The 13,500-nt window shown below is 35.2% G+C and overlaps 1 protein-coding gene across 1 annotated transcript in view; it reads left to right on the top strand.

The window, feature by feature from the left end:
* CFAP20DC (CFAP20 domain containing) overlaps positions 1-13,065 on the top strand; it is a 55,145-nt gene extending 42,080 nt beyond the window's left edge. Inside the window, exons 15-16 of the mRNA XM_088528255.1 lie at positions 6,871-6,956; positions 12,892-13,065. Coding sequence (XP_088384381.1) covers positions 6,871-6,956; positions 12,892-13,004 — 199 coding nt within the window. The 3' untranslated portion in view covers positions 13,005-13,065. The remainder of the gene's footprint in view (positions 1-6,870; positions 6,957-12,891) is intronic.
* Positions 13,066-13,500: the final 435 nt, after the last annotated feature.

Below are 13,500 nucleotides of genomic sequence, written 5' to 3'. Positions count from 1 at the left end.
ATGTTGCTGTTTCATTGTACATATTCAGTTATGTTACTGAGCCACAAAATACAGTAATTTGCAACTGATCTGCTAATCGTTAATCTGAATTAGTGGGATTTGGCTACATTTTTCAGACTATAATATGCATGTAAAGGAACCTGTCAAAAGAAGCAAATGTCACAGGAAATAACTAATTGAACAAGTTTGGGCTTTTTATCGTGATAGTAAAAACTTAGCTGCAGAAAGATTTTTGAGAACATAAAACAATCCACACAGAAATGGCATTCCTTTGATTGGGAATCTGAGAACATGAAAGAAACAGCAGCATATTCAGTAAGGATTTGAATATGAAATCAAATACCTTTGGACATGCCGTTACATATATTTTGTCTCTTCGTAGCTTCAGAAATTAGGGTATTTTCTGTTGGTCCAACCTTAGAACTGAATTGTTAATGCTTGCGTATGTGCAGAGATGGAAAACAGGCCAGCACAAGTCTACTATTCTCTGCTGTTGTTTCTACCTTCTCTGGCAAACAACAAATGAAGAGAGTAGTGTTAACATTTTGGTAAGAAGTGGCTGTCTGCAGTCCAAAGGCATCTTTGCAGCAAATGGGAGATCAGGAGGTTGTTCAGGAGGTTTAATGGTAAGGCTTCTTTTTTTCCTTGGAGTAACTCACATTCTGACTTCACAACAGCTACACTAGCGAATGGATTAGTCGTTTGCATAGGAAATGTACTGGGATTGGGATCTTGGGTTTCTTTCCTTTATAAGATCCAGACCCTTCAAAAAAGGATTGTGTGTGGAATAATTTTCATACTTCACAATAGGCACTTCTACTGTTCAAAAACAGGTGAAATGTGAAGAGGAGGTGACCTCTAGGGCAATTTATAGAATAATGAGTGTTGAAAGCCTCTTGTTTTAATGCACATCTCTGGTTGGTGAGTGGGATTCTGCAGTTGTCTTTGATAACAAGACCTGGAACTCCATGGCTCCAGGCATCCGTGTTGTCTTCTGCACTCAGAATAAGGTGTTGCAGCCTTTCTGGTGCAAAAATGCCTTGCTTGATTTGTGTGCAGAACAAGAGAAAGGAAACATCACCCCCCCCACAACCGGAAAAAAAGAATCGAATAGCAATGCCTGTTTGTGTTGCTGGTGGAACCATCTCTTTCACTTCTTCAGACACTCTCTCTGATCACTGCACATCTTCCTTTCAGTCTCTTACTACACTTACATTATACATTTAATAAGCTCAAAGACAAATCAGGCCTCTTGGCACCACCTATACAGACAATATTTTCTTACAGAGTCAAACTAACAGAGTTTCTGAGGGCACAGATGCCCATGCCTTCCATGCCATTCCAGTATAATTTGTATAATTGTTCTGATCCATCAAACAGAGTGTTGTTTTTGGTTCATTGTTGTTATTTTATTGTTGTTGAGAAAGCTTGATGCTTGATGTTTTTGAAGAATTAAACTGAAGTGACCTAGTTCTTATTTTGTGGTCATGATTAAGTTCCAGCTTCATGCTGTAGTGTTCACTACATTAATATAGAGAAAGGTCAGAGTTTTCTAGATTTAAAAAACAAAGACACCCTTTCTTAGGAAAAAATAAAGGCAATTTTAAGGGTATAAGAACATTCAGCAGCAACACCTTTAACAGGTGGATAATATTAAAGTAAGTGTACTGTAGAGTCCCGTTGTCTTCATTGATTTGTAAAAGCCCTCTGGCTTCTTGTCATCCATTAAAAGTTAAATGGGATGCAATCTATATCCAGGATGTCCAGAACAGTAAAATGCTGTCGGGGACTGACAGAGAAAAGAATTTATTTTAATTGGGCCAAGACTCATTAGGTTCTAGCTTCAGGTGTTTTCTGAATTGGTGAAGCATTAAAATATAATTCTTAAAATGAGTGGTTTATATAATCGTTATATATATAAAAGTGCAGCAAAGCTTACTTAATGAACACTTTATTAAATGTGGGAATTCAGTTCAATTGATTCACTGATCAATGAATATCTGCTGTGCTTTATTAGAATTTACTTGATTAAGAATAGATTAATATGCAGGAATGTTAATACACAGTACACAACCTTTGCAAACTCATTATTCTCAGTTTATATAGCTAGTATTCTAATGAACAGATGAATCAAAGCTAAAAAAGAATATAGGGCTAATGTTTTCCTTAAATTAAATGATAAAACACTGTTCTTCTCTTCTAGTGTCATTTGTATTGGCAGTGAGCATCAGACCTGTGATCTAGTTGACATTGTAATGAAGTAGAGGTTTAGTCTTTAAGTAAATTGCAATATAGCTGCTATCTAACAGTAACTATGATAGAAGCTTCACATATTTAACTAAGAAATGTTGGCCAGGTAGCACAGTATGCTAGTTACTAAGCTGTTAACAATTCAAATTAAGGAATACCTGTTCTTAGACTGATGTAGGTGACTGTGTATTTTTTTTAATAATCTGCAAAAATCTGTCATTTGAACACTAATAAGTGAAATACATATGGTATAGCATTTTTAGGCCAGGCTTTCAGCTTGTATTGGTCAGCATGACTGTCCTGTACATAATTTTAATGCAGCAACTTGTATTATGTAAACATCTGGTTTAATAAGTAGAATTCAGATTTTCTTTATTGTCTTTGAACCGGATCCAGCACTCATATAAGACAGTTCATTTACAGATGTAGTATTGTAAGTGGAGCAGACTCAACTTCATTGTGAAGTTTCACTTGTATTTGTAATATTTTTGGTTATTAATTCACTAAAAATTAAATTATTTCGTTTCAGCAGAACCCTCTTTGCCTCTATTAGAAGGCTGGAGGCTGAGGTGCAGAGCAAGGAGAAAGGCATTCTGTAAATGTATTTGTGATTTTCCAAATCTCAATGCTAGCAAAAAAAGAAAGTTCCAGTAAGGCGTACTGTAAATGAAGATATTATGTATTAGGGATGGAATGAATCTGTCACTTTGACGGATTATGAGGCAAAGAACAGATTAACAGATTACTCATAGTCAGAATGCAGTTCACTGTGAAAAATGTGGAGGAAATGATAAGTGTTGGTTTGTGCTGATTTAATGATATTTTGAAACTACAATAACAGTCTAGTAAAGTAATACAATGTAACTGGTGCCTTGCTTTTTTAATCATTATTATATTGCCAGATTGACCTTAAACACTTCTAATATTTTGTTTTAAAACACAACTTTAATTCATGCAAAGTCATCCATAGATGTATATTTATGTTACTTTTCAAGATTGTTATTAAAATGTGCACTTGGAAGTCCTCCTTTTCTATGTATAAATATACTGTATACTCTTTTGGTAGGACATCTGAATACTCAGTTTTCTTTTATAGAAATACTATTTTCAGACCTGGTGCTGAGGACTACTGAACAGTTACTGATTTATAAATTAATATTAAATGTTTCTACATGTACAACATGTTTTTAAAAAAAATGTTTAAAGTGTTGCAGATGCAATAATGGACAATTTAAGGCTAAGATGACTTCACAGTTATTACAGAGGGACATAGTGATAAGACCTGAAAATTTATTTTGATTTTAATTTGAAGACTCATGGTTGCATTCTGTACGTAACACAGACTCATTATTGTTAATAGGCTTCAGAAGTCCTCTCTTCACTGCTAAAACGACTACATTTTGTATACATACATACTACCTTACAAAGCAAAAGGCAAATAGGTGTGCATAAGTAATCAGATTTAAGGCAATGAAATTGCATTTGTGTGTAAAGTTTAGCAAGTCTGCTTATGTTTATAGGACGTAAAAAAAAAAATCTATTTACAGTGTGATTTAGTATTTTCGCATTTGAGCCGTTAGGATAGCCTAAAAAACTTAAATATCTATTAAAAAATAAGAGCATCAAACATAATATTTAAATCAGAATCCTCTGATCCTTTAGCTTTCTAATGATGGTTTTAATTATTCCTTGTGGTAATAGTTTTGATGGGGTTCTGTCTGTTCATGTGCTAGTTAATAAAGCATCACTGTTTTATTATGGATGCCATTTTCTGCAAAATTTAACATGCTGCCATAAAACTAAAAAACTGCCTGTTTGCAGGACTCCGAAGCACTGGTTTTACTTTCTACCACAGTTCAGCTATTGTGATCTTTCAACATGCAGCATTTCCTGAAACTATTTTTTTTAAAAGACCGTGATGTGGCAAGATTGTATCACATATATTTTATTGTATCTTGGTGTGGACAATAGCTTGCAGAATAATTAAGAATTTCATTGAAAGCATTAAAGATAAAGCTTGCCTCAAATGTGTATGGAAGCTGTCCGTTCTGCACCTTCACACAGTGCAACTCACAATGTCAAAGGGAATACTTGGCATTCAGCATTGGTATCAGGAAAGCTCTAGATAACTTCTCGCAGGTTGATTATATTGATTACAGCTTGAGGCATCAGTAGCATAAATAGTGTCTTTAATTAATCAAAATGCTTGATTAGTTTTTCTGTTTTGAGGAGATAAACTAGCTTCTTTCAGAAGCTCACTCCAAAAACACTCTTTTTCAGTCAATATAAGAAAACGTTAAATTGGAACACAGACTGCAGATTTTTTTTTCTCCTAAAGTTAATAGCCAGTTGTTTCCATGCTGGGTTCTGTATTTTCGTGCAAGGTCTAAAAGGTTTTTTAGGATACTTTTTCAATTGATGTACTCATTCTCGTCTCACACAGACATACCATCTTAGATGCTTCCAAAAAGCAGATTGCAAATTTCGTTATGCCAAAAGTGTCTTGGCTGCTAGAGTAAACCATCTATCAGCATTACCACAGTAAAGTCACTTTTCAAAGGTTTATTAATCAACTGCAAATATTTATTCTCAGATACAATTTGGCCAAGAAGATTTCCACACATACAAGGTTTGTTTATGAGATTTTGGGGAAAGCTTGATTTGGACATTGTTACGAACATGTGGAAGTCCTGCATATTTTGAATTGTGTGCATTGTGTAGAATACTTCAACTTTGAAGTAATATTTAGTCAACAATGAGTATCTAGTGTTTCTTTTTGGTGGAAGGGTTTTGAAGAGCAAAACTACTAATTTTCCTTGGACATTGAGAAAAAGAGCATGAACTGAATCTAGACACTGTTTGCTTTAAAAAATTAAAAGTACAGACCCATTTCTGCTGCCTCTGTCATAAATACACAATCTTCTACCTCATTAGAACCATCAAAGTTCCTGAATTTTACACATGCATCTGCTAGAATGAAATACAATTCGTCCTGTGAGGCAGGTGCCTTAAAATAATTGTAAAGATGAAGCCGAAAACTCCTTAACACTACACTGGAAAGATAAAATAAAAAGGACAAAATCAGAGTACTACTCACAGATTATCCCATTCCTGATTTCTCAGAATTGACCTTTCAGGAGGAAATACCGTCCAGAGACAAGATTAGAAACTAAAATTCATAAATTTCCAGAGTAAATAGAATCATGAATTCAATGGAGACATTGGCCTAATGACACATGCTTATCCCCTCCCTCCAGGTTTTCCAAATGACTTGTCTCTTTCTTTTTTATAGGAGGCAATCACCGCATTATCTTTCTTTCCATCTTAATAATATCTCTCTGCTCTCCACATATCAACTGGCTTTTCTTTTAGAAATGATACATATTTTATATGAAAAACACATCTTTAAACTCTTTTTTTGCGTCAGACTTGTAGAATGGCATATGTGCTCCAAAGGCTATTTACTTTTTCTAACTACATTTGTTGCTCTAATTAAGGTTTTTCCATCTACCAGCAAGCGCTCTCTTTCCCTTGGGCTTACATCACTGTATCTTGAAATAGCCCTGGAGTTTTTCCAAGAGGTTACCTGTGTGACACGGGGGTCCTCTGCAATTGTGGGGAATTGGGTAAGGGACAACAGTTCTGGGCTATGAGACCCTAGTGTTTGACTTCGTGTGGACCGATCATGAGGTGGCACAAGCCACATGCAAGTAGCAGAAATAGAAATATATTTTGCCATGCCACTTGGTATCATAATGCACATAACCTGGCTGTCATCCTTGAAAACTTTCGGAGCTTTGCTCTAAATGAATCTTTGGCTTTCTTTAGGGCATGCAAATGCACCAAGTGACAGGGAGAGCTAATAATGAAATATCTAAGCAAACATATTGCTGTGCAGATCAGTTGTTCCAGTTCTCACTGGCATTAGCAGAGGAGCAGTAAAGTTGATGTTGGCCGTATATGTGAAAATACTATGGCAGTACTTTAAAAAAAAAAAAAAGTATGTTTTTTATATATTGAAATGATGGAAAATTCAATATTTCTCCCTTTAAATCTGCTCTTCTACTTGCTGAATTTCTACACCAGCAGTTCTGTTTCCTGAGGCAGAAAATTAGTTTTTTCCATTTTGCCTGAAAACAGATAGGTGGGTGTCCCCTGATTCACCCCAGATTCGGTGTACATACCAGCAGCAGATTATGTGGAATCAATAACAAATCCACCAACATCACAAAAAAAAATCAAAGTGGGAAAGACTGGTTATAGGACATGACTTAGCCTTGCTGGGTTTCTCAGTCAGGAAAAAAATCTTATATGAGATCATAAGTCTTTTCAGGAAGTAGAAGTATGTTACCTGCTTTGTGCTGGAAGTAGGCTGTATCTCAAGCTGTTCATACAGTCTGGCAATGTAAAGAAACCAAGTTAATTAATCTTCCAAGCTTTGGGAAAATTCATCCTTTCTAGAGGAATCGATGGATACAGAATTTACTTTCACAGCTCTGGCTAGTCTTTGTGACCCCAGCACAAATCCGCATGCACGATGTCCTTGTGTCAGCTGTGGCACAAGCTATGGCCCAAAGTGGCAGAAATGGAAGTGACCTTGTTTTGATTTTTGTTTTTCAGAGACTGGTTGAATGTGTTCAGTCCCCCCATCGTTCCTGCAAGCCAACATCTAGAAGAGCAATCTTCAGCAAAACAGAGTATTCCAGGTAGGAATCTATGAAGGTGAGACCTGTGTAGAAAGTGCGGACGTCTCTATTGAGATGTCTCTAAACGCTGTTTCTCCAGTGTTGGTGCTGCCTTGTAGATATTTTCTGCACTTCCACGTTTTGATGGCAAGGTTCTCTTTTTCACTCTTCTCAGTTCATGCTAACAGAGTTTTCCATCCTGCTAGAAGGATAACTTACACAGTGGCAGTTTCCTGATTTCTGGTTCAGTATGGATTAACTTATTTAAAAATGCATCTTCCTCTTTTAAAATAAGGAGTTGGTGGTAGTGAAGATGGCAAACCTATGAAAGAAAGACTGTGTCCATGAAATGATTCCTATTCCGAACAATTTCATTTATTTAAGTGGAACTCCTCTTACAAAGGGAACTTCAGATTTAGCCTTTCATGAAATTTCGTGATTTTCTGATTAGACTGTTGAGTCACCACCAAAAATGTTCTAAGTTTTTGTTTATTGTGGTAATTGCTTGGAGAGTGGTAAAAAATGTAGCTGTGTAACTAGAAAGTCAGCGGCAACAGAATAGAACAAAGCAACAGAACAGAACAAATGACGGCCCTTTTTTCTCATATGCTGTGTTGGGAAATAAGGCAAATACCTACTTTTTTCTTCAAGTCTAAGGCATAAAGTGTGAAATCTCATAAATCTGAGCAGCATATTTTGGCTGCCCAAGGGATGAAGATGTCTCTGTGATGTACTCTCTAAAATAGATTATGCCCCTCAAATTATGAATCTTTTCACAGATGTGTATTTGTAATTGTTTATGACAGCAAAATAGAATTTTGCTGTCAGAAGAGGACCTTGCTTTAAGGAATCAAATAATATGCTGTGTTAAATGTTCTAAGTGAGCCAAAGTGAATTGGACAGTAATCCTTGAGTCAAAGACATGTTGGATATAAATTTGTGATAAATCTCTGAGAATGTTTTAGTGTTAGTATTATGAAATCTAAGGGCTGCTGCAGTAAGGCTGGAATTTCCATAAATTTAAAAATTGGGTGATTATCCTCAGAAAGCCAACAAGAAGTGTACTTGGAAGTTTGTTGGATTTCTCCAGTTAGTCGTGCTGAAATGTCTATATCTCGTGAATAGTTCTTAAATGCATTTTCCTTTATCACGAAATATTTTACATGATATAACGCTAACACATGTGGAGAACAAAAAGTCTCTAATTACTGTTAGCTTTTTATTTTGGCTTTTTATTCTTGCACTTTTCTTGAATCAAACTATATTCTGATTCACGTATATGTATCATAGTCGTGATTTTGTTAACTTTGTAAAGAAACTCTTCAAGATCTTTGCTTGTTTTATCTCCAAATACTCCCCAAAATTGCCATGCTGCTTGAGGGGATTGAGCTTCATTACGCCAAGAAGTTGAAGAAAATGAGAGTCACAGAGCCTTCCCTCCACATCCTGCAGTGCTTGTGGGTTTTTGTCCAAACTGATAGACACCTTTTCCTTATTAAAATAGCAGGGAAAAATCACCATAATCTTAGCAGCCCTGGGAAGGTGAGGTATGATTGGTAAAGTGGCTTACCTGTGCAATTTACAGCATCCTCAAGCAAACTGCAAACTCAAACTGCAAACCTCCCTTTCTGACTATTTACAGTCTGTGAAAAATAATGTCCTTGAACTGTGCACACAAGTTGCATATTTTGCTTCCATATTTTAACAGGTACAATCTATTCAAACACAAATTTCTCACTTGAAATGGAGATTTGGGGAAATACAGTGCCCTGTAATATACAGACTAGATGAGATTGTGCCTGTCCAACCTTAAACTATATTCATATTTCTAGATCTCTTGGATTAAAGAAAAACCTTACCAAACAATGAGAACATGGCAACTAAATGTTTTGCAGTATTATTTTTTAAAGAGATGCTAAAAAAGTCTTATTCTGTGATATGTCTCTGGCACTTCAGAATAACCATGGAATGTTATTTTCTTAATCATTTCACAGAGGTGATTTATGTTTGTGTGATGAAAGAAATGAGTTATTACTTACTCTTAAATTCCAGAGTTGATCAACTGATTGAATGCTCAAATTCATTCTACATGGCATCTTTCATACAAAAGAAAGTTTTTGCAGTAAATGACAAATGCACAATCGTAAAATAAAATTCTAGAGATTTTATCTCCCTTACAGAATAATATTACATAAGACAGACTTAAGAATTACAAAGCTGAATAGTTTTCTTCCTGGGAGTACATCTGGGAACAACATTCATCTGGTAACTTTGCAGCACATCATTACAACATAGATTTGAGCATCGTGGTTCAATGTTCAAGGGTCTTCTCGAAGAGGATTCTCACAATGTTCTTTTCAGTCTGCTTTCTGCCAACAGTTGATCCACTGCAGATTAATTTACCTTCTTCGGGGTCAGAATACGACCCATATATCTTAAGATGAACTTTACCACAAGCCATTTTCTGGTATTAAAACCTAGAATACAGTGAAAATCTACTTCTGTGAAAAGGGAGCCTATTTATTTCAGGTCTTCAGATTGTGCAAACAGTTAGTGTTAACATAACCCAGATAACACAGTTATTTAAGAGTTTAAAAAAGCTGCTACGTGACTCCATTCTTTGATATTCAATTTAAGACATGCAGAACAGAATCCTTCCTCTATAACAACTGGAGCTCCTCTAATTTCAGTGGGACAGTATTTCCTTTAATATGACAATACACAGAGGTACTAACTACCTTCAGTCCCTTTCAGCTCAGTAGAAGAAAAAAATACTCATCCCTCTATAATGCGTATCACAGATTTGTGGATAACTTTTATTTAAAATCAATGATGCTCCAGCCTTAGCAGTTACAGAAAGATATTTTAAGAAGATAAGATATTTTACAGATATTTTAAGAAGAAAAGCTTTGATTTTGCTTTCACAGTGGTATTCAAATTAAACTGCCAAAGGGCACATTTTTTTCATAACTGTTTCATGCAATACTAAGCAGCTTCAGGCCCATAAAAAGCTCTAGAAATTTCCTTAGAAAGTTTATGAGTTACTTCTGCCATGGAAACATAATTCCTACCTATGGCCAGGTTGCCTAGAATATACGATTTGAAAGTAGAAAGATGTTCCTTTACACAGCTGCTATGCTTTAATTTAGCCTTATAATGCAGAATATTAAGTCAATAATGCAGAAGTGGAGTTTTAACACAGGAATTTGACAAAATACTTTTAAAAAAAAAATTCTCATAAAACTAAATATCCAGACTGCCATTGGAAATTTGTGGTAACATCTGGAAGTGCTTTGGAAGGCATTATGGAATATTTTGCTACAAGAAGCAGCCTTGCTTTAAAAAGAAGGTTTAGCTAGAAAGAGAAGTTCACTTTCACATGAAATAACATGCAGGGAGCTGTTACTATAAAGGTATAAATCCAGCTAGTCTTGGATGCAATCTGTTCTGATTTAGCAAGAATTTGAGGTATACAGGGAAGCAGATAGACCCCTAATGAGTCTGAAGAACTTCTTATTCCTAGTGCTGAGGCTGAGGGAAGGAGATTTAAGCTTAGGAAATAAAACAGCATAAAGTAAGATTTTAAAGAGAAGCACAGACAATAGAACAAAAAATAATGAAAAGAGAAGGATACAATGGAAATAACAGAATGGTTTCAGATGAATATGTAGGAGTGTGTGAGGGAATGAGGCAAGAATTCCATGCTTATCTGCTGTGATCTGCTGAGCGTGGAGGAAGACGTTCAGTTCTACCCCTTCTTTCTGCACTGCTTTAACGTTCCTGGGAGCTGTCCACTCCAAGCATCCCAGCTAACCTTAGTTAGCTTCCCAGGCCTGATGAAATCCAAACAGCAGGAGCACAGCAGATCGGATTTGTTGTTTTACTGTTGGTTGCATTAACAAATACTTTGTTTTTGACTGCATTTGTTAATACTGCTGAGAAAATGAAAATCAAATCACTTCTGGAACACTAAGGTGCACGCTTTGTATGTATTCAATAAGTTGCACACTTCTTCAGCGTGCACCAGCCTGGTTCGTGGTCTCTAGATAGTATAACCTATATATTGTTGTGGCATCCTGACTGTAACCAGATTTGGAGAGTTGTGAAACGGCTGCTTTTAGGATAACAAGCCATTGCTTATTATGCAGCACTGGCGCACACAAAACCTTCAGTTTGCACCGAGGGCTTGAGGACAGGACAAACATTCATGATGAAATGCAAGATGCAAAGAGTGTCCAATCATGAATTGTTTCCTATCAAAAGGTTATGTAACTTACATATGAAAGGCATGCTTAAAAAGGAGCTTCAGTGTATAAAGCATTGGCAAAATGAATCTGTCTTTATTCATGCATTTTAGTCTAACAGTTGGTTTCCACATCCTGAAAACATTCTTGCATTTTATGTAGTTTTAGACAAACTAGATTTAGACTTTATTGTCTAATAGTATGTTTTCCTAGTTGATATTTAAAGCTCTTTTGTACAGATTTACCTACACTGGATATTTAGATGGCATATCACGTTTCAGACATTAAAACTGTGTGAAATTTACTCTAACAGTTAATTTACAAATTGACTGTCAAGAAACAGGTAAACAACAATGTTTGAAAGTAATGGGAATGTTTTATTAAAAGTACTAGCCACTTGGTTTTGTCACTTTTGTATGCAAGTAAAGTAGCAAGTAAAGCAGAGGCAGATAGAGTTCCTAACTATTCTTCTGTCATAAAAACAGTTAATGAGAGACTTGTAAATTGCAAAATTTCACCAATGGTTCAAAAATAACAGAATATCCAAAAATCAAGAAGTTGTTATATAGTCATATGGGGATTTGCTATTTGCCTGCAATAAGACTGATTTTTTTTTTTTTTACTAGTTGTTGAAGGATATTATTTCCTTTTACTGTCATGAAACCCTGCCAATTTTCATATATGGAATTTTATCCTGTTCCTCAGTGGATAAATTGACTGAGTGAAATCCATGGGAAAACTTCCATCATGTAAAATAGGAATCTACTCACTGTGTATTACCTCCAGTGTACCTGAGGGCAGTATCAAACTTGAACTGAGAGATCTGTTTTCACATTCTGGTCTTAATTTTCATATATGTGGAAATACTCTGGTATATTTTTTTTCTCTACAATCAAACCATCATGAAATTCTGATGCCATAAAGCTATTTTCACTATGATATCCACCTGCTTGGAAGTGCCATACTTAGTGTGTGAATCAAACCTGATTTCCAGCTAAAAACATCTGAGAATAATGCTCTACTTTTCGTTTTGGTTTGATTTTGTTTGTTTGTTTTGTCTTCTTTCAATACTGGCAGCAGTACTGACTTCGCTGCAAGTTGGTTATTTGTCATACTGTTTCTTCTATCTGCCTAGGGGCAATTAATGAAATACACCGAATAAACTACTTGTAATGCCTATACAACTTAGAATAATGAAAATGTTATAGAAATGACACAGTAAACAATCATGAATACAATTGATATGAGGTAAACATGATAAGCAAGAAAGTCTTCAAATAAAGATTATTGTGCTCTTTAACTTCAGGATTTTTCGTGCAGAATATTTTAATAATATGCAGTTTCATTTTACAGATACTAAGAACAGATCGTCTGTGCTCATATTGAAACATTTTCGATTAAGCAGTTGATCGAGAAAAATACACCTTAGGAATACTTTGATCCATTATAAGTAAAAATGCTTCTAGAGAACTATTGTTCCATTGGAATCTGTAAAACCCAGTTTTTAAGCAAACACTGAATGCCATAATTTCACTTCAACTAAATACAAATCTTCAGAATGTGAATTCCTGTTATCTTTGAAGGTAGTAATTTAGAAGTTGAAATACTGTACACTTGAAAGAAAAATTCTGTCACACCTGACAGAAGGGTTCTGTGTTATTGTCTAAGAGAATAAAAGTGTGATTTATTTTTACTTTTCATAATTCACATAGGTGATGAGGACTGCAATGCTGAAGAAGATGAGGAAGTCTTGACTCTTTTGTATGATCCATGTCTGAACTGTTACTTTGATCCAGACACTGGGAAGTACTATGAACTGGCATAGCCAAAGCAGGAGGATATTATTTTGTATTCAGAATATGTTTGCCTTTTAACTGTTTGTAAAGTGTGACAGAGCTGTTTAATTTATCATGTAATTTAAAACTTGAATTAACCAATAGTTTTGTAAACAAATATAGTTTGTAAATAATGTGTCTTATTTTTATAGTTTTGTATTAAGTTGTAGTGCAGTGGAAAATCACATAACAAATGTTCCTTGTGGTTAAGACATTTATTTGTTTGTCTAATTTATTTCCAATATTCAAAGGTTCTGTATGAGAACAAATTAAGTCAAAGAGCTTTTGCAGTGTTCATCTGTAAATGATGACATGACTCAAATCTGTTTTTTACCTTGCTTACTGTATACTTTAATTGATTCCAAGCCATCTTATCACAGATACGTTGTATTTAAGATGTAAAATGTGTTGTTTAAAGGTATTTCATGACCTCCCTCTTGCTTTAGTCATCAGAAAAAGCAACATTTTCCTCCTCTTCCAGTAATT

The sequence above is a fragment of the Tinamus guttatus genome, unplaced genomic scaffold (assembly GCF_059628265.1).
Source record: "Tinamus guttatus ecotype Peru unplaced genomic scaffold, ASM5962826v1 Tinamus_guttatus_pri_ptg000307l, whole genome shotgun sequence".
In the NCBI taxonomy this organism is placed as follows: domain Eukaryota; kingdom Metazoa; phylum Chordata; class Aves; order Tinamiformes; family Tinamidae; genus Tinamus; species Tinamus guttatus.
Note: the sequence above shows the minus strand (reverse complement) of the source record. Positions and strands in the feature narration are given on the sequence as shown.